At 38.6% G+C, this 18663-nt stretch overlaps 3 protein-coding genes across 4 annotated transcripts; 2 read left to right on the top strand and 1 right to left on the bottom strand.

The window, feature by feature from the left end:
* Window positions 1–376: 376 nt before the first annotated feature.
* LOC141591766 (protein HIGH CHLOROPHYLL FLUORESCENCE PHENOTYPE 173, chloroplastic) lies at window positions 377–4451 on the top strand. The gene is made up of 13 exons (XM_074412213.1): window positions 377–1138; window positions 1306–1518; window positions 1877–2081; window positions 2173–2248; window positions 2443–2578; window positions 2688–2792; window positions 2912–2992; window positions 3126–3215; window positions 3501–3566; window positions 3730–3786; window positions 3866–3943; window positions 4036–4083; window positions 4174–4451. Exons 1-13 carry the CDS (start codon window positions 560–562, stop codon window positions 4243–4245), a joined length of 1806 nt encoding a protein of 601 aa, XP_074268314.1. The 5' UTR covers window positions 377–559; the 3' UTR covers window positions 4246–4451.
* A 3468-nt stretch (window positions 4452–7919) lies between these two features.
* On the top strand, window positions 7920–11664 carry LOC141591762 (uncharacterized). Of its 2 annotated transcripts, XM_074412208.1 has the most exons (4): window positions 7920–8467; window positions 8648–8692; window positions 8792–8883; window positions 11578–11664. In XM_074412208.1, the coding sequence occupies exons 1-3, from the start codon at window positions 8016–8018 to the stop codon at window positions 8850–8852; spliced, it is 558 nt and encodes a 185-aa protein (XP_074268309.1). In that variant the 5' UTR covers window positions 7920–8015; the 3' UTR covers window positions 8853–8883; window positions 11578–11664. The 2 variants fall into 2 exon arrangements, with proteins under 2 accessions (XP_074268309.1, XP_074268308.1); XM_074412207.1 differs by lacking the exon at window positions 11578–11664 and having other exon boundaries at window positions 7921–8467; window positions 8792–8987.
* Window positions 9050–13214, bottom strand: LOC141591763 (beta-amyrin synthase-like). Its single transcript, XM_074412210.1, has 17 exons — window positions 12954–13214; window positions 12412–12597; window positions 12255–12344; window positions 11972–12169; window positions 11787–11871; window positions 11532–11698; window positions 11134–11439; window positions 10938–11060; window positions 10736–10858; window positions 10562–10660; window positions 10387–10443; window positions 10246–10292; window positions 9965–10108; window positions 9711–9888; window positions 9504–9581; window positions 9328–9411; window positions 9050–9209 (listed from the first exon to the last, which is right to left on the bottom strand). The coding sequence occupies exons 1-17, from the start codon at window positions 13152–13154 to the stop codon at window positions 9072–9074; spliced, it is 2304 nt and encodes a 767-aa protein (XP_074268311.1). The 5' UTR covers window positions 13155–13214; the 3' UTR covers window positions 9050–9071.
* Between the last annotated feature and the right edge of the window lie 5449 nt (window positions 13215–18663).

Genomic DNA, 18663 nt, shown 5'->3' with positions numbered 1-18663 from the left:
CAAGTCGGGATGTCCACTGCCGACAACAATTAGGTAAATGGCTGACCAAAGAGTTTTTTCTTTGGGATGATGTGCCTGCATTTAGCTGTTTTTCTTCTTTCCTGCTCTATACAGATCTTTAAAGACGGTCTTACTCAAGTTTTTGTGTAAGAACACTAATTTCCGACTTATCGTCCCGGAAAAAATAAAATCATTTTTAAAACATTAGGCTTTTTAGATTACAATTTGCTATATGGATAATGCAAAAATCATGAACCAAAAATAAAATGTGGCCAATGAAAAATACTGCTGGTAGATGAAGAGAAAATGGACCTGATAATGCCGCGTCAGCACATTATTTTGCTACCTTACACTTCAAAGTTGTCAACTTTACCTTGGACCCACTTCATTTTTATGTGGTGGGCAACTGCTGTTTGCTATGGCTTATATGGATATACATATTTATAATCTTATTATTATAAAAATTGGCATATTATTATTATCAATTTAATTTTGTTTTAATTACTGTTTGTAAAAGTTTTTAATTTCAGGAAGTTACTGTACTGTCAGTAAATCAGAAATGGCTGCAGCAGCACAGGCAGCTGCAATGAATTTACTTACTGTCAGAAGAAGTAACAATTGCAGCAGTAATATCAGGAAAGTAATGCTGTATGTTCCAAGAGCATCAGCTAGTAGTACTGATGGGTCCACTGGTAAAAAGAAGAGGGTAAAAAAGAGCAGTAATTCTAAGAACAAGAAGGATGCTGGTGCTGTTGCTGTTACTGCTGATGATGGTAAAAATGAACAGAAGGAAGTTACTACTGTAAGCAGCATTGATAACAGTAGTGAATTGGAGAAGAAAGGTGTGGGTGAAAGTGGGGTAATTAAGAGGTTAGATGAGGTGGTTAATCCAGTAGGATTAGGGAGGAAATCGCGACAGATATTTGACGAGGTTTGGAAGAAGTTTTCCGGGTTAGGACAGATATCAAGGACTGATTATGACAGTGGGACTAGTAACTTGGTGTATGGAGATGGGGCTCCTTTGTGTGAGTTTACTGTTCCTGGTGCTCAGAATACTACTGTTCTTGTTGTTGGTGCTACTAGTCGCATTGGTCGCCTTGTTGTTCGCAAGCTCATGCTCCGTGGTTATACTGTCAAGGTATTACCACTTTCCTTTTCTAGGCAATTTTGTGTTATTTGACAATTTTGTGTTTCCTGTTCCTGATGATCAATGGTGTTGATCAACTTAGTTGTTCATGATTCCTAGTGCATTTGAAGTTTTGGATTTTCGTCGAAATTTGTTGATAAACAGAAAAAGTCTGGCAGGGGTTTGTGAGGAGAATTGATCAAGAAGTGATGGACATGCTCCCAAGATCAGTGGAACTAGTAGTAGGAGATGTGGGTGATCCTGTATCCATAATGGATGCTGTTGAAGGTTGCAGCAAAATTATCTACTGTGCAACTGCCCGTTCAGCCATTACCGGGGATCTCAATCGAGTTGATTATCGTGGTGTCTACAATGTTTCTAAAGCCTTTCAGGTATTCCTTGTTTATGGTCTTGGTTGTTCTGGTTTATGTGAGAAAATTCATATTATGCAGTAATTTCTGTGGGTTACAATTCTAATATGAAATTATCCTGCCTGGTCTGAACTACATTAAGATTCAGGATAAATTTAATGAAAGGAAATTCAGATTATGCAGTAGCTTCTACGGTTTACTCACCGTATATGACAGTATCCGGATTCCTGACTGGTTTCATAAATATTCATCAAGATATAATTTGATGCAATGAAATTTCAGATTATTTAGTAATTTCTGAGTTTAACAGAAAGTAAATAGAGTAAATCTGTGAAACATGTGCTGTGTTTGACAGGCACTGACCTGAATGAATTTACAGGACTATAACAACAAATTGGCACAGCTACGCGCAGGAAAAAGCAGCAAAAGCAAGCTTCTCATCTCAAAATTCAAGTCAGAAGATTCGCTAAATGGATGGGAAATACGTCAGGGAACTTATTTTCAAGATGTAATCGCAAGCAAATATGACGGAGGAATGGATGCCAAATTTGTGTTTAATGAGAATGGACTTGCTATTTTCTCAGGTATGTCTAAAACATTTACTGGTGTAAATCATATGTCCGTAACAAATGGTGTAAATCATTACTGTCATTCTTACTACCATATTCATTACAGGATATGTTTTCACTCGAGGAGGATATGTGGAACTATCGCGAAAGATTTCACTTCCCTTGGGTTTTACTTTGGACCGGTATGCTTCTTTGAAAACATGTCACTTTGACACTTCACTTTGGCTCCACGTCACTCTTTTTATACGACACTTGGTTCTTTTATTAAGTTATATTCCAAAATTGATGTATGTCAACTGTCAAAATATTTTCGCCTGTTGCATTTTCTGAAATTTGTGAATCATAACTGTTTTCTTTTCGAACACATGATGATTAGGTATGAAGGTCTTGTTCTGTCAGTCGGTGGCAATGGTCGATCTTATGTTGTGATTCTTGAAGCTGGCCCTCTTGCAGATCCATCTCAAAGCAAAATGTACTTTTCTAGAATTAATACGAAAGCAGGATTTTGCAGGGTGCGGAATTTTCCATTAGGAACTGTTTTTCACTTTTACTCAACTGAGCTGTTTAAAGTCTTCCTATTTCAACAGCTTACCTTCTCAAACTTCTTATTTGTGTTTGCAGGTCAGAGTCCCGTTCTCGTCTTTCCGCCCCGTGAGCCCGACTGATCCACCTCTAGACCCCTTTCTTGTGCACACTTTGACCATACGTTTCGAACCTAGAAAACAGGTTAGACTCCATATCTTTTTTTTCCCCATCTCTAAGCTGAATTTTACTACGCAATAAGTTTACTAGCTAAGCTGGCTAACATGTCCCATACTCCCATGGTATTCTTTTTTTTTGCGCAGAGACCTGTAGAAGGGCCTAATGGGATGAAGCAAGACCCAAGAAGTTTCGAATTGATCCTAGAATATATAAAAGCATTGCCTGTAAGTACCAAATAGTTGTACAGTGAATTTACATAACCTGGTAAACCATGGAAAATTCCAATTTTTGCATAAACTAATGTAAATGGTTTCGCATTCTGAAAATATATTTTTCTAAGGCAATGTATTCTTGCAGAGTGGTCAGGAAACAGACTTCATATTGGTGTCGTGTACTGGATCCGGAATAGAGGCCTCAAGAAGAGATCAAGTTTTGAAAGCTAAGAAGGTATGCCAGAGACTTAAAATGTAACATTCTATCTGAAATCCAGACCCCATCTTACTTACGGACTCATGTAAATCTCCGATTTGGATGTGTCAAAGCGCCTAACATGATTTCTGAGAAAATAGTCCTGCTTTTAGCCTAAAATGATGTTTCTGAGTATATGTTAGAACTTAGAAGTAGCCTTGCAAATGGTAATTCAGGATAAGTTTTGGATCGAGTCATTGCAGGTTCAAGACATTTTAGATACACAGTTTAGGTTATACTTATATTGGTTTAACTTGTTTGAAGGCTGGGGAAGATTCGTTGAGAAAGTCAGGACTTGGTTACACAATTGTCCGCCCTGGTCCTCTGAAGGTAAGCATTCAATTACGGTTCACATATTTCAGTACTAACTCTGAATGTTTTCATTATTAAGCTTTTTCCAGCATAAATCTTACTTTCCACCATAGCGAGTTTTTTCAAATGATAACAAAAACCCGGAGAATTAACTGAGAAGTGTTTCTTGTGGAATTTACAGGAGGAACCTGGGGGACAAAGAGCTCTCATATTTGATCAAGGAAACAGGATATCTCAGGTGAGCATCACAGTTTAGTTTGTAAGTTAACAACGCGAAAATCGACTGTTTTAACTTAATGCTGAGACATTTGTCACAGGGTATAAGCTGTGCGGATGTAGCAGACATCTGTGTGAAGGCATTGCACGATTCTACAGCCAGAAATAAGAGTTTTGATGTACGCTTATTTCTCCGTGTTCAATACTACTGTACTTCAATCAGTTTAAAACCGAACTTTGGTAATTCTAATTTATCGCAAATAAATTTCAGGTATGCTATGAGTATGTTGCTGAACAAGGCCAGGAGCTTTACGAGCTGGTAAGACCTTCGTCAACTTAATTGCTGCGACCTATGCTATTTAGACTCGTCTGAATTCAGAAAGTTGATGAATGCTGCTCTGATCTGCAGGTGGCACATTTGCCTGATAAGGCTAATAACTATCTGACTCCGGCGTTATCAGTTCTTGAGAAGAACACATGATCATCTTCACTGAGATTATGTTATTCTTTTTTTGATCAAAATCATTGTATTTTATTTGTATAAAGTTCATTTCTTTTACTCGATTTTGGTGAAAATCAAAATCGCTATTACTGTATATCATATATTACGTAAAAATGTAAAAGAGCTCATACAAAATACTTCACCTCATTCACATTAATGAAAAATAGTAATTTTTCATCTTTCCCTTTTTATAAACTTTTCCATAAATCATGGATAGCTCCAAATGCTGTCTAAACACGAGAGTTGTTATCGCTAATATCCTGAATTTATGTTGTCTATTTCATTGCATTTCCTTGTGTTTTATTCCTAGGAAATTTAATAGTATGGCTCATAAACTAGCTCAAAGAGCTATTATTATGTAACTCAAACTTGCCAATTGTCAAAAAAAAACAAAAAAAAGCTTTTCCGTAAAAAATAAAATTAGTTTCATTTTAGCTATAGAAAATGTCTTTTAAACCGGTCGGCAGGCAGCCAGTCAGCCGGCTGGAAACCCCCCTTGGCTTTCTCTATAGCTAAAATGCAACTCGGTAAAGGGGGGAAAACGCGATAAAAGGCGATAATTACAATCTACAAGCGTCTTCTACCTGTAATTAAACTCTTTAAACATCGAACTCTTAATTAAAATTATCACATATTCGACTCACCTTCGAACTCTAATTAAAATTAATTAAAAATACCTAATACTTGAAGATTAATACATATCATAATGAATTCTATCATGACTAAAGTTTATCAAGAAAGTTTATCCTAATAACAATCCGGAAGCCAGGACTCAGGAGGTTGCGACCGAGTAGAAGTCGGAAGCGTAGTCGATGCCAAATTCTCCGATATGTGTCGATGTTAACAAGTATTTGAGTTCATATGAAACACACATTACAAACACTATATAAACCCTTCCAACCCAATTCATAAATTTCGCAAATTATACCTCTCTCGATTTTATCTCCTTCGTTCTCTCAATAAACAAAAAAAATAAAAAAAAAATCCAAAACACGAAAGCTAAGAGACAATGAAGGCTGTTGCAATCTGTTTTCTAGTTCTGTTTTTGGCAATTACTATTGCTAATGCTCAAGAACAACAACCCAAATCCGAAACTGAACCCGAAGCCATATTTATCCCACCATGGTTCCACCCACATCCACACCCATACGAGCATCACCGATTCCCGTTCCCACACCCACACCCACACCCACACCCACATCTACACCCGCACCTACACCCACACTTTCACCTACCCGGATTCCCCTTCCCTTACGCGGCTCAACCTCCAACCTCACCAAGTACCCCGTCAACCCCGAGCACTGACTCTAACGGTATTGGCGACTTTGACGCACTTTTGAAATTCCCGTACCACCCACACCATTTGGCTACCAAGGAACAAAGGGAATGCTTCATGGCGGTCCATGATAAAAAGATGGGAGCTTGTTTACGAGATCTACACCATTATATAATGACACGTAATATTAAACTTGGTGCACAGTGTTGCGGTGCTCTTGAGAAGATTGAAGATGCTTGTCAACCTCTTGTTAAACACCCTCTTCCAATTTTGGAGGGTATCATTAACCATCACTGTTCTGCTGCTGCTCCATCGCCCTCAAGTTAATTGTGTTTAGACAAATTTAGTAGTTATATAGTTATATTATAGTTATTGATTCTTAATTATGTTTAGGACTTAGGAGAATAATAAGGAAGATATATATAGTTAATTATTTAGATGGAATAAAGTTGTGCATGCATGCATGGGGCATGTCACTATAGTCTTACAATGTTGTTACTATTATCAAACTATTATTATACGGAGTAATTAATTACGTTGTTATTGGAGCTTTCTTCTTATGTTTTATTGATGTCTAATTTATTTTCAGCAAATATCCGTCTTAACATTAAAATGGGATATTCATATAAGACAAATTCGTTGTTTTTCTATGCGTATTCTACTTTTGTTTTATTCTAATTATTTTACAAGTCTTAAACTTAAGATGATATGTCTTAATTGAGAATTTGTGTTTATTTTAGAATAGATATTTATCTACACATATATTCTGACCCTAGCTAGTGGGTCAGAAACCGACCTATTAGAGCCTAAAATTTTGATGAGCTACAACTTACTACACTATGCTGACCCGAGGCCCCGAGGGTTGAACTAAACCCAAAAACCGCCGAATGATGTGATAATAATTGAAACCGGTTGTGACCCGATAACAAATATTCTCGATAATTATTCAAATAAAACCAATCAACTTGACATAAAACTTGGTAAATTTATAATAAGAAGAGGCGAGATAGCTCAGGGACTACTTGAGCTCGACTTGGTGAAATCTTGACCAAGAACTTAACGAGTCAAGCCGAGTTAACAACATTGTCTCCTCTTGAAAAAAAAAAATTAACTATGATTCAAAATATAAGTAGATTGATATTTCAGCCCTAGGTAGAATTTGAACCTAACTTCGTCCTTGCCAATAACTTATCCTAATATCAGAGAAAAAAGGAACACGCATATCATGTATTATATATTATATATTTTTTCTAAGGTTTATATGTTATGTTTTAATTTTAGACGTCAAAATCCAAAATTAATCGAATTTATATGTATAGTTTTTGTGTTATGTTGAAATTTTTTAACTTAACGATTAAGTTAACGAGTTCAAAAAAAACTTTATAAGAAAACTCATACTTACTGCATTCAACTCCACTCTACCACCTTCCTTTTTCACGTTTGCCAACACGTGTTTTACATGCTAAATATCGTTAGCTACGTATTTGCAAAAATTATAAAAGTTAGATATTTTTAATGTACTCGTAAAGACGAATCAAACAAGATCCATATGAATATATTTCCACTTACGTATCGAGAGAAAATTGAAATTGAATACTTATTTGTGAATAGTGTACAAAATGAAATTGGTCGAGTGGAGTTGAATGGAGGAAGTAATCTTTGAAACAAAAATCAGAAATTTTATTGTAAAACCCGGAAACTCCACAACCAGTTATATTTGTTGTATAATCTATGAATTGATCGCAACCATAGTGATCACCTATTTTTATTACTAGGTTAAAATTAAACCTCTTAACTATATGCTCCATGAAAGAGTTGAGCAACTTGACCGACCCGACCCGATCCGACAGAACTCGAAAAGCTAACCCGAAATCAACCTGACATGCGATATGACCCGATGATCAGTGACCCGAACCTGAACCCCATCCGACCCGTTAAGAATCCAAGTCGATATTGACTGTAGATTGATGACATGACAATTATTACACTTAAGATTGATCAAAGTTAAAGCGATTTAATGCTCAGTTTGATAAATTTGACTTAATAACGAAGTAATTAAACCAAATAATGGTCAAAATTTAAATTTTATGGAAAAAAATAATGACTTTATGCGATAAAGTAACCAAACCTGATGACCCGACTCAAACTCAACCCGACCTTGGCCGAAATAGTAGGTTGATCCGATACAACCCCAAACCCAATTTGACATAACCCCGCTTGGCTCGGCTTAAACCCGACCCGACTGACTCGATTGCCATCAACCTAGTTAACCGCATGTGATTTAAATTTTCCACAAGTTGTATCAGTGTTACTTATACTCCACAATTATCCAAGTGGCGCCTATTAAATTCAAAAAAAAAAAAAAAAAAAGAAAATTAAAATTAAAGGGAAAATGAAGAAAAAGAAAAATAAGAAAAAAAAAATCTAATCTATCCAAAGAAAAACACCATCCTCTCATTCTTCTCCATTCACAATGCAATTACATTTTGGAGCAAATCCCAATACTTCTCTAACCCAAATCCCATGTTCCTCAAATTACAAATTAAATTGTCACAATTTCATAATTACCCACTTAAATTCAAGAAAAACCCACAATTTCCATACAATATGGAAAGTTATGATCATCAATGACAATAAAAATAATGGTTCAAAATGTAGAGCATTTGGTGGAATCGGTGTGTTAGCTGCGGCCGCAGTACTTTCGACACCGCCTCCTACCGAGGAGACGTTGTCAAATATTCCACAAACTCTTTCGTCCAAGTCATGTGAGTTTGGTTCGAGTTCTGTAGAATGTGAGGATATGAAGGTTAAGAGAATTCAGAAGCCTAAGTCTAGGAATGCTGAAAGGTGTACTAGTAAATGTGCTACTACTTGTGCTCGTGGCGGGTTCGGGTCCCCTGGTGAAGGTCCTCTTAATCTTCGAGGGTATGTAATAATTTGCTGTTACGATTCACTGAGATTTTTATTCAATGCAATTTTTAACGCAATTTAAATTAAGTTATCCGACCCTTTTATCTCCATAGGATAGGAGTCTTTACGACACTGGGGTAATATTGTTGTTACATAAATCGTGTTGTAAATTTTCTCATTCTTATTTGGTTGCAGGCCTATTGTTGTTTTCAAGGAAGGATTTCGGAGTCGTCAATATTGGTAATATATCATGTTGTTAATTAATTTTATCGTCTCGTGATTTTGTATGTTACGTCCAGATTAATCTTACCAAGTTTCACTAGTTTCTTCGGTGTGCAGTTTGGTGGAGTGTTCGGATATATGCAATTTGCTCGATGATGCTGACAAAGGCCGTAAATGAAGACAGTGGTGGATTTTAGTTATCTCATCAGGCAAGGATCTATTCGTTGTTAAGTTCATACACATTTCCGTATAAATACATTCATTATCTGACCTTCCTTGCATAATTTCGTAAATATGTCAAATTCGTTAATAGCTCACATATTAGCGTCTTATATTTTGCTTCAAGATGTCACCACTAAATATACAGTCATACAGATGATGATTTTGAGGAATACTTTCATAAAGGTAATTTTTCTTCAAGTTCTGTATTTAAGAGAACGTGTTTCCTGTATTCAGCGATCGCCCACATAGGGAAAATATTCCGATGCATCGCATAATGTAACATCAAGGTCTTAATGGATGCTCCTGTAATTTCCTGTTCAATGTGTTAACGTCATTTTCCATCAGGAATAGAAATTCAAAAAACATGATTGATAAGAGCACATGTTAAAAAACCCGAAACAAGACTAAAATGATCCGAGTATTAAATGTACCTGTTGAGGAAAATCACCATTTTCTAGTTGTGAATTAATCAACAGTTTTGCTGCACGGTGTAGCGGAGTAGGATCCCTCTCCATCTGATATAATAATAAGATTGAATTATATAATATAATCTTACACTAACTTGAAATATACGTAATTATACAAAAATATAGTAGTATTAGAATACCTGTCTTGTATAAATGAGACTCATTAACGCCCACGCAGTCTGAACTAAATGGGATCGACCTTCTAGTGGCACAAACTCCTATGTTTGATAAATCACAAATGCCTTAAATTTTGTCATTTTATTTCTAATCCGAAAACTGAGATAAGTTAGTCTTATTATACGGATGTAAATTAATCACCGTAATTCTGTACAAAAGAAGGTATGTACCTTTTTGGTACATGAAAGATAGCTCTCTCCCCATCCACCATCCTCTTTTTGAGATGTAAGAAGAAATTTAACAGCCTTCCTAATAGAAGCACAATTTGAATAGGATTTGCCTGCTGCGTTTAGTCCTTTTATTGCGAAAAATGTCCCATATGTGAAGCATACTCCCCAGCTTCCGTACCTACATTTACAAAAACAAATCCGGTAAGCTTAACGCTACTCGGACTAAAAATTTGGTAATCGGATTGAGAACATACCATGAACCATTGGGATATTGGATATCCTCGATGAACTTGGACGCCTTAGCAATAGACTTTTCGATCTCTTCCTTCCTATGTATAGGGTATAATTTCTGGAACAATACCAATGCCTCAATTGCTGAACCAGTGCATTCCACATATCTATAAACACAATTCTCCGTATTATCGTATAACTAATACAGAGTAATAATATTTGTGACTATGATTATAATTAAATTAATACCACCAATACAAATTCAATTTCAATTAACGATATTTGTAGCAGAATTCACACTTACTCATGCTCGACGACAATGTCCTCAAAAAATTCTGTTGGGTTGAGAAGCTGAATATGTCATTAGAAGAGAAAAAAAAAAAAAAGTCAATTTCAAGTATTATGAATTCTGTTATGTTGCTGAATGGAGTGATTAATTAATTACCTCCAACCATGCCGGAGCTCCAGCAGGCTCCCATGCCGATAATCCTCCATTTTCACTCTTTAATTTTTTTTTTATCAAAATTAATTTACAGTAATTAGAAATTATGAGGACTATATAGAAATGTTAGTAACTCGTAAAATCGTAAATGAAGGAATGTATATATGTGTAGTTGTACCTGAAGAGAAAGTATGACATTAACTGAATCATATAGCATCTCGTCATTCATCTTTTCTCCAACAATTTTTGGATTCATAGTTGATAAAATCAAGCAACACTTCACAAATATATAACAAATTATTAACACACAATTTAATCGATAATTTCAACACACTCGTTAAATTTATTTTACCTTAAGGGCTTCAGCAGTACAGTCAGAGGCCTGCCATCCTTGATCTTGATCCGAAAAAGTCCATGATCCTTTAGATATGTGACGATACATACTCTTAAAATCGTCTGATGGATTTTCTTTCACCTACATTGTTCATATTATATATGGAATCTGCATTAATGGCCTCTCTTAAGTTTTATTAGAAGCATGGACATAATAATACCTGTGACTCTTTAATGAAGAAGTGGGCTTTCTTAAGATCAGGTCCAATGTCGTCGAGACTTAGATTTGTAGCCAACAATGCTTGGACGGCGAAGCCACAATCCCATTGCTGACTTCCAAAACTCTGCATATGCATACCATTATTATATGATGTATCGAATATTATGACTTCAACTTAGTAGTTTAAGTTAAATTACCTGCATCTTAAGTCCATCCTCGGCAATCCATATGTAATCGGGAACTCTGGCTAGATGTTTCTTGAAACAAATCCCATTTGGGTCTTCAACCCAACAAGCTAACATACATAAGACCTTCTCAATAGAAGCCATGGTTATGTATCTACTGTTCTCATCTTCATAATGTATATGATTCATGGTCACTTGTAACGCCTTCTCTCGTACCAACTTGTTGAACGGCCAACGAGTAAGAAGAGGCTCAGTGAAGATGTAAAGAGCGTCCCACATTAGATCTTTAACTAATGGTTGAGGGTTGTAGACATCCTCCTGCATCAGTTAATAATAGGATCACATTAATTCACTAATACATTTCATAAATTTAACAATTGTAATTTGAATTAATATAATGAGTTGATTACCGGTGCACATAAATGACGAACTTTTTTCCAATTGATTTGATCAAAGGGTTCATTGAAGAGTTCCTCCCTAAGTTGCGTAATGAGAGGTGTTATTGGACCAACGAACCTCTTCCCGTATAAATATGACATTGGCATGTAAACCGTTCTGCAATAGCACCACATCTTCCCTGCACAATATCAGCACCGAATCAAGATTTAACATCGTTTGTAACCGTTTGGACTTGGAAGACTGGAGAATTTTTGGTGATGCCAAACCTGGAGATATGGGCATGAAAGAAGGAAGCATCCAAAACTCAGGCGGCATTGGGTTGCTTCCCGACCAATCAAATAGACCGAGTATCTAAAACATATATAGTGTATATGATTAAATCGTAAGAATGCAGCCTACAAAAAAATACTTTATAGCTCTGCATGTACTAGTCCTACATAAGATAACTTACAGAAAGCCAAGTCTTGCCCCAAGAGGGAATGTGAGTAACGCTACCATGGTCGAGGATCCATTTACGAGCTTTTGGACACGCGTTGTCGTCTCCTTCATCAGGACCAACTCCTAGCATTCGCAAACATATGTAATTGAGCGCTGTACAGAACATGGTGCTAGGACCTTCTATGTGCAATCCCCACCCGCCATCTTCATTCTGTTTATAATCAGCAAAAAATGATTTGTATGACTAAAAATCCAAACCGGAGTGGTTTGCCTGCAGTGAATCTGAATTTACGAACCTGATGATAGTAAATACTACGAAGAATTTCTTTGCGGTGGTGTATCGAGAAAACAGAGTTGAGATGTCCAGTTATGTATAGGCAAAAAACCTGCATGGCATTTGCATTGGCAATGTAGGCATAATCTAGTGTGATGAACATATATTTGAAGACTGACCAAGGGAGGGAGGTAAAATTGAGGGCCGGCAATTTCAGCAGGCCAATGACCATGGTCGGACTGCAGGGCGGTCAAGAAGTTCGCGGCTCTCTTTAACGTTGTCGTGGCAGTTTCGTAGGTGATTTCCTCCCCATCTCCTACCTTCATTTGTGGTATACTTTGTTTGAAGGTTTTCTCTCTTAAGAACTGCATTTTAATAACAGAAAATAAGTTTAGCGTTATTAGACCCGGTACAATGTTGAAAATTCACTAGGCTTAGCATTGCGAGTTTCTACATGCAACACCAGAAAAGACCATCACAAGGTTTGACGTGACACAAAAATGAGACAAATAATCTGTCTAATGATGTACTATAAAAGCAGGATGGAGTAACTACTCTTTTCGGCACAAAGATTAAGGAAATTAGAGGGAGTATTAATAAATATTGTTATTGATTGACAAGTGGACAATGATACGGGTGAATGATCAAATTACTTCTGAAACACATTCCCAAAATAGAAAGGTAAACAAATAAATGAGATACCCTAAAAGACGAGCTTAACCTGAAGACGCCATAGAAGATCACCACAAGGCTTAACCTCGAATCGATTTCGATAAAAGTTAAGACGAGCTTCTTCAACTTGTTGAATAGCTTCAGGAGTACCATAATCAGGATCAAATACCCATGTTTGACGTCCTACAAAGTTATTAGTACTCGTTAAATATGGATCATTTGCCCCTTCTCCTATCTTTAATCTCCACATTTCCTCCTTAGCAAATTAATCCTATCTTTAATTTAAAATTTGGCAATAAGTTCCATGATTAATAAATACGTATAATTATTCCGTCTCAATTAATAATTTACACTTACTTTATTTTCCCCCCACAATAAAACAAACAAACATGTACTATAAGTGATGCATGAAGCAAAAACAAGGTACAAACAAACATGTACTTCGTATAAGTGATGCATGAAGCAAAAACAAGGTAGGGAATAATTTTTAAGTTAAATTGCGAGTCAAATAGGTCCAAAGAAGGGTACTGTGCAAAGTGTAGATCACCGTTGAAAGTTCAACTGCTCCCATTTCACCAGCTAATAATACACCTTATGAATAATTGTTAATTGATAGCGCAAGTAACGAGGCAAGTCGGCAATTACATTCATGTGTGTACAAGCAAATTATTTTCCTTCACGAATTCTTGTTTAATGAAATTCGTCTTAACTTTCAAATGGATTGAATATAAGTAAAATAAAATAAAAGTATAATACCGAATGAACAAGATAATTTGTCTTATACTCTTATTTATATAAGTGGAGTATTACTTGACATATTTTAATTAAAATATTTTTATATCATAAAGCAAATGAGTTTCAATTTTTAACTTTTTTTTCAATTATTTTTTGTTGGAAAACTAATAACAACGATTTATAGTTGTTTTTTTATACGAAATATGGGTCAAGTCATTATCTAATAGGAGTAATAACATCCATAAAATATTTACCAATTTATAATTTTATATCAATTTTATTTTATTTTAATAAAATATAAAAATTTAGTGAAAACAATGTAATTTGATTAAAGATTAATTTTAATGAAAAGATAATAATTTAATGAAACAAACTTTAATTACTAGTTTCCTTATTTAGTGAATGAACTTAATTGTCATTTCTTTCCGTTTTTGAGAATATGCATTTTGGAGGGAAAATGATATTGATCAACTATTTTTTTTTTAAGAAATAGAGGAAGTAAGAGGATTATGTATCTTATTTTAACTCGCTAACCTTTCCCTTTTCAAATTAATTTACAACCATCCAATCAACTCAAAATTAAATCCAAACCCTTGAAAATGTAATAGATCTCCATTTCTTCTTCTCCAATATGTTCTAGAAAGAAATAAAGAGGAACTTTGCTCCTCCTAAAGTACATACAACTTTATTTTAATCGGTTCTGGCCTCCATGATGGAAAAAAAAAACAAAACGAAAATGCTCATATTGGGAGTTGAACACAAGTCCTTTACATGGGAATTAACATATATACCGGTTTGCCATCAGTATCATACTATCAATCATTGTGTCAACATAATAAGATCATTAAAAAGCAAGCGAATTGGGACCAAACCGATTGAACACCTATATCAAATAGCGTGAACATTAATAAGATCTTAACATACGTTAACACCGAAAATCTGACACCTTATCAAGCATGGATAGATCAAGTAGCACAATTCTTCGACGAAGTCGATTACTTATACCTATTCCATGAAGAAAATAAAATTGTAGACGCTCTAGTGAAACTTGCACCTCTGATAAATATGTCCGACAATATGCCAGAGATGCCAATCTACATCGAACTAAGATCTAAGCTAGCCTACGTCCATTTCATCACAACGAGGAAAAAGAGAATCAAGATGAACCTTAATACCAAGTTGTCTTAAATTTCAAGATAAATGACAAATACCCACCTAACACCGACACGAGGCATTCGACTACTAGCATTTCAATTCATCATAAAGCAGGGTGAATTATACAAGATATACGTTTGTATAATCCCTTAATTTGGGTGATTATGATTATCTCATATATATATACTCAAAGGAATTCATGTTAGTTGCCTAATGATAGGTAATATTTTAGTCTTGATTTTTCCCTACTTATACCTTTTATTCGACTCGATTTACTCTTATTATTTAAGAGGGACTCAGTAAGCAATTAGGTTATCATCTTTCACGTTGCAAAACTCTCTTTACGTTTCTTTACTCTACACTTTTAGATCTGAAACTTGTAATCCTTCCCTACTATTCTACTTTCGGTAATCAATTTCTTCTTTGTTCTTCCTTTAATTCCTTTAGCTTTATTCGTTTCTTCCTTTCCCTTTTAGCTTTAGTTTTTATTTAATTGTTATATCAAGATATTTAACATGTTTAATTTTACTTTATTCACTATTATTGTTATCGTTGCCAATCCAAATATGCGTAGCTAATTTCCCATGCTAGGTGATGGGGCATATTCTGCACCCGCTGACCGAGTCAACATATTGAGCAAGGTCAAAGATATCCACAGCAAATCAACGTATTAGACAAACTGACCTAATCGACTGTCGGCTGTCATCATTACTGGTCTCGGTACTGGGCAACTAGCCAGCCGGGAGGCACATCCGCGTACTCACATCCAATCCTCTCGGCATGGAGTCAACCAGGCCAGCCCGCCTGCCATGGGTCCCTCGGCCGAGGGTAGAACATCTTTTCCACCGCTTAGCCACTTGGCCACTACGTGACAAAAGGTGAAAGTCTATAAATACTCCTCAATCCTCATTGAGAAAACGATCCACAATTCATCCTAAAACTCACTATTAATCTGGTATAAACTCCCTTATCTCTCTACAATATACTTTGCCAAGTAACACACAACTTAACCTCTTTAAGTTTACTGACTTGAGCGTCGGAGTGAGTACGCTCGGTACCAAGCCAAGCCCTCAGTTTGTTCATCTTAAACAGGAAAGAGCGAAAGGAAGAGACAAGTCAAAGACGTCATTCAACAAGCTTACATGGTCACAACTCTGCTCCGGAATTACACCCGGAACAATTGGCGCCGTCTGTGGGGAATTAGATACTAAAAGCTAATCACCTACCTTACAAAAAAAAAAACAACCAAAAAAACCATTCAAAGAGCTAAGAAGATGTCAAAACAGCCAGAACTTGTGAGTGTAGAAACTGAATTCTACCAGGATGAGACATTCCCTAATTCTGAGATCGGGCAGTCCCCCACCGGCCGAGTGATTGAGCCGGTGAAGTACGGGATGCCAAGAGAGCCAGAAACACCGCTGCCGACCGACCAAGTCACTGTCATGGGACATATGGTCGATGCAGCCAAACTAAAGCTATTCCTGGACCTGATGGGTGGTATGCCGGTTACCCCTGTCACGACGACAGGGGCGGCAGCGCCTCCTTTGGTGACCAGGGCCCACAAAGTGACTCCGAACAACTTGATCGGAGTATTACAAGGAGCTGGGCATGCAAGGACGCCGGCAGTGCCCGTGGCAGACCAAAGTCCTTCCCCCACTCGCGGGAGGACAGCGTCGCCGCGGCAACAACGAGGCCACCCCCGAAGAAATGAAGAAAGAAGTCCGACTCTCCAAATTCGGACAACAAGAAGCCCTTCCCACCACGGGGAGAGAAGCCGGACTAGGATTGCGAGGAGCCGATCGTCGCGTGTCATTCGGCACGTGGTCAGACAGCCCCTCAATGCCTTTGTCCTCGAAGTCCCGGTGCCGACCAAACTGAAGCTGCCGCCCCTATCATACAAAGGGGATAACGACCCAACCGACCACGCCGAGGCTTTCGAGTCGTACATGTCGGTATGGGAGCAGCCTGATGAGGTGTGGTGCCGAGTCTTCCCAACGACCCTCCATGGCATGTCTCAGAGTTGGTACAAGGGGCTACCTAATGGCTCGGTGTACTGTTATGCCGACCTAAGGGACAATTTCATAGCCCAGTACGCTTGCAACAAACGAAGGGCCGTGGAGACATCGGATCTCCTGACTATCCGACAGGGGGAGGACGAGTCCCTCCGGAGCTACGTCAAGAGATTCGACGCTAAGGTTCAAGCAGATTCGTGAGTGAACACCGAATCGGCGGCCTTCGACCGATGAAAGGCTCGCGAAAGGCGAGTTCAAAAATGAGCTCATCAAGTACGAGGACCTCAACCTAGACTCCGCCAAAAAGATGGCCGACCGAGCCATAAAGGTGGAGGACTATCAAAAGACCGGGTAGGCCACAGTGAAGTGGGCACCCGAGAAAGGAGGAGCCGCCAGGACAACGTAGACGAAGGACGCCGTGACATTAATAGGTCACGGCCGAGAGATTTAATAGGAAATGAACTCGGCGGGCGCCGGGAGTTCGGGACCATACACCCCGAAGCGGCACAGTCTCACCCCCCGGTCAAATCACCGGCCGAGGTCTTTGCCCTAAGCAAGAACGAAGGGCAGAAATGGGCAAGGCCCCCCAAGGCGAGGGGGGACGGCGACCTTAGCCAGTTCTGCGACTACCACGGCCAACCCGGCCATAAGACCGACAATTGTCGGCATCTGAGGAACGCCATCGAGGAGCTGATCCGAAAGGGGGCCCTCAGCAAGTATGTAGCTGGAGGCCCATAAACAAGCTCCGACGGGGCGAATAGAAAATCAGTATTCCAGAGGATGGGAGTGATCCAGGTTGTCATCGGAGGAAATGAGAACGGTGGGTCAGCTAATGGGCACAAACGGCACCTGAATGAGCTTTACCAAGCCATCAACTTTGTGCCCAAAACAGCGACCCCCGCTTCCACCGTCCCCGATATAACCATCGGAAAGAAGGACTACGAAGGAGTCATCGCCCCGCACAACGACCCGCTCGTAGTCCACCTAGACATAGCCAACCACTTGGTGAAGAGGTGCCTGATTGACACAGGCGCCTACACGAACATCATGTTCGAGAGAGTGCTTTCTCAATCTCGGTCAAGATTGAAGACCTCGGCCCTGCACCAACCCGGCAGACAAACGACTTCTCCGGCCGGCCTGTACCCCGGGTCAATCGATCGCCGGTGATGTTCGCCAAGCGATGCGGCCAAAAATGTTTGGTCTGAGTTTGTGTTTATTGATGGTTCGTCCGCCTACAATGTCCTAATAGGCCGGGTCACTTTGAGCGAGGCCGATGCGGTGATGTCCATCCGGGCCCTGACATTGATGTATGTCTCGGACCGGGGGAAGCACAAAAGCTCGTCTCAAAGGACGAGAGACGAAATTGTCAACGTCCAAGGTATCTGCCAGAGGGTGCAACATGCAATCCCTCAAAGTGGCGAAGAAATCAGAGAAGGGGAAGAACCCATCCTTACAACAGGAGGGTGATCCAATGCACACCAACGTCGGCATGGTCGAAGGAGCCGAGACCGAGGAAGTGGAAATTGACCCGGGCGCATGATCTTTGTAACTCTCGGTGTCGGCCGGAGCCAAAATTCGAGCCGATCTCCTGACCTGCCGAGGAAGAACAAAGATGTCTTCGCATACTCGGCGGTGAGATGCCAGGCGTGAGCCGGGAGGTGATCGTTCACAAGTGAACGTACTCTCCACCGCCGCCTGTCAAGCGTAAGATGAGGAACTCCTCGGCCGAGAAAGATGAGGCCATCAAGGCCGAGGTAGATAAACTATTAGAGGCGAGCTTTATCATGCCTTGTACTTACCCCGAGTGGCTAGCAAATGTTGTAATGGTAAAGAAGTCATCGGGGGCGTGGAGGATGT

The sequence above is a fragment of the Silene latifolia genome, chromosome 7 (assembly GCF_048544455.1).
Source record: "Silene latifolia isolate original U9 population chromosome 7, ASM4854445v1, whole genome shotgun sequence".
Taxonomy (NCBI): domain Eukaryota; kingdom Viridiplantae; phylum Streptophyta; class Magnoliopsida; order Caryophyllales; family Caryophyllaceae; genus Silene; species Silene latifolia.
Note: the sequence above shows the minus strand (reverse complement) of the source record. Positions and strands in the feature narration are given on the sequence as shown.

Bases quoted from the DNA above. Each gene is read 5' to 3' on its own strand.
- LOC141591766 (XM_074412213.1), top strand. From the start codon at position 560: ATGGCTGCAGCAGCACAGGCAGCTGCAATGAATTTACTTACTGTCAGA. The intron at 1,139-1,305 runs GTATTACCACTT...AAAGTCTGGCAG, and splicing joins TCCGTGGTTATACTGTCAAG to GGGTTTGTGAGGAGAATTGA. The intron at 3,567-3,729 runs GTAAGCATTCAA...TGGAATTTACAG, and splicing joins TCCGCCCTGGTCCTCTGAAG to GAGGAACCTGGGGGACAAAG.
- LOC141591762 (XM_074412208.1), top strand. From the start codon at position 8,016: ATGCAATTACATTTTGGAGCAAATCCCAATACTTCTCTAACCCAAATC. The intron at 8,468-8,647 runs GTATGTAATAAT...ATTTGGTTGCAG, and splicing joins GGTCCTCTTAATCTTCGAGG to GCCTATTGTTGTTTTCAAGG. The intron at 8,693-8,791 runs GTAATATATCAT...TTCGGTGTGCAG, and splicing joins TTTCGGAGTCGTCAATATTG to TTTGGTGGAGTGTTCGGATA.
- LOC141591763 (XM_074412210.1), bottom strand. From the start codon at position 13,154: ATGTGGAGATTAAAGATAGGAGAAGGGGCAAATGATCCATATTTAACG. The intron at 10,859-10,937 runs GTATTATTATGT...TGAACAATGTAG, and splicing joins TCTTCATTAAAGAGTCACAG to GTGAAAGAAAATCCATCAGA. The intron at 10,661-10,735 runs GTAAAATAAATT...ATATTTGTGAAG, and splicing joins GTACTGCTGAAGCCCTTAAG to TGTTGCTTGATTTTATCAAC.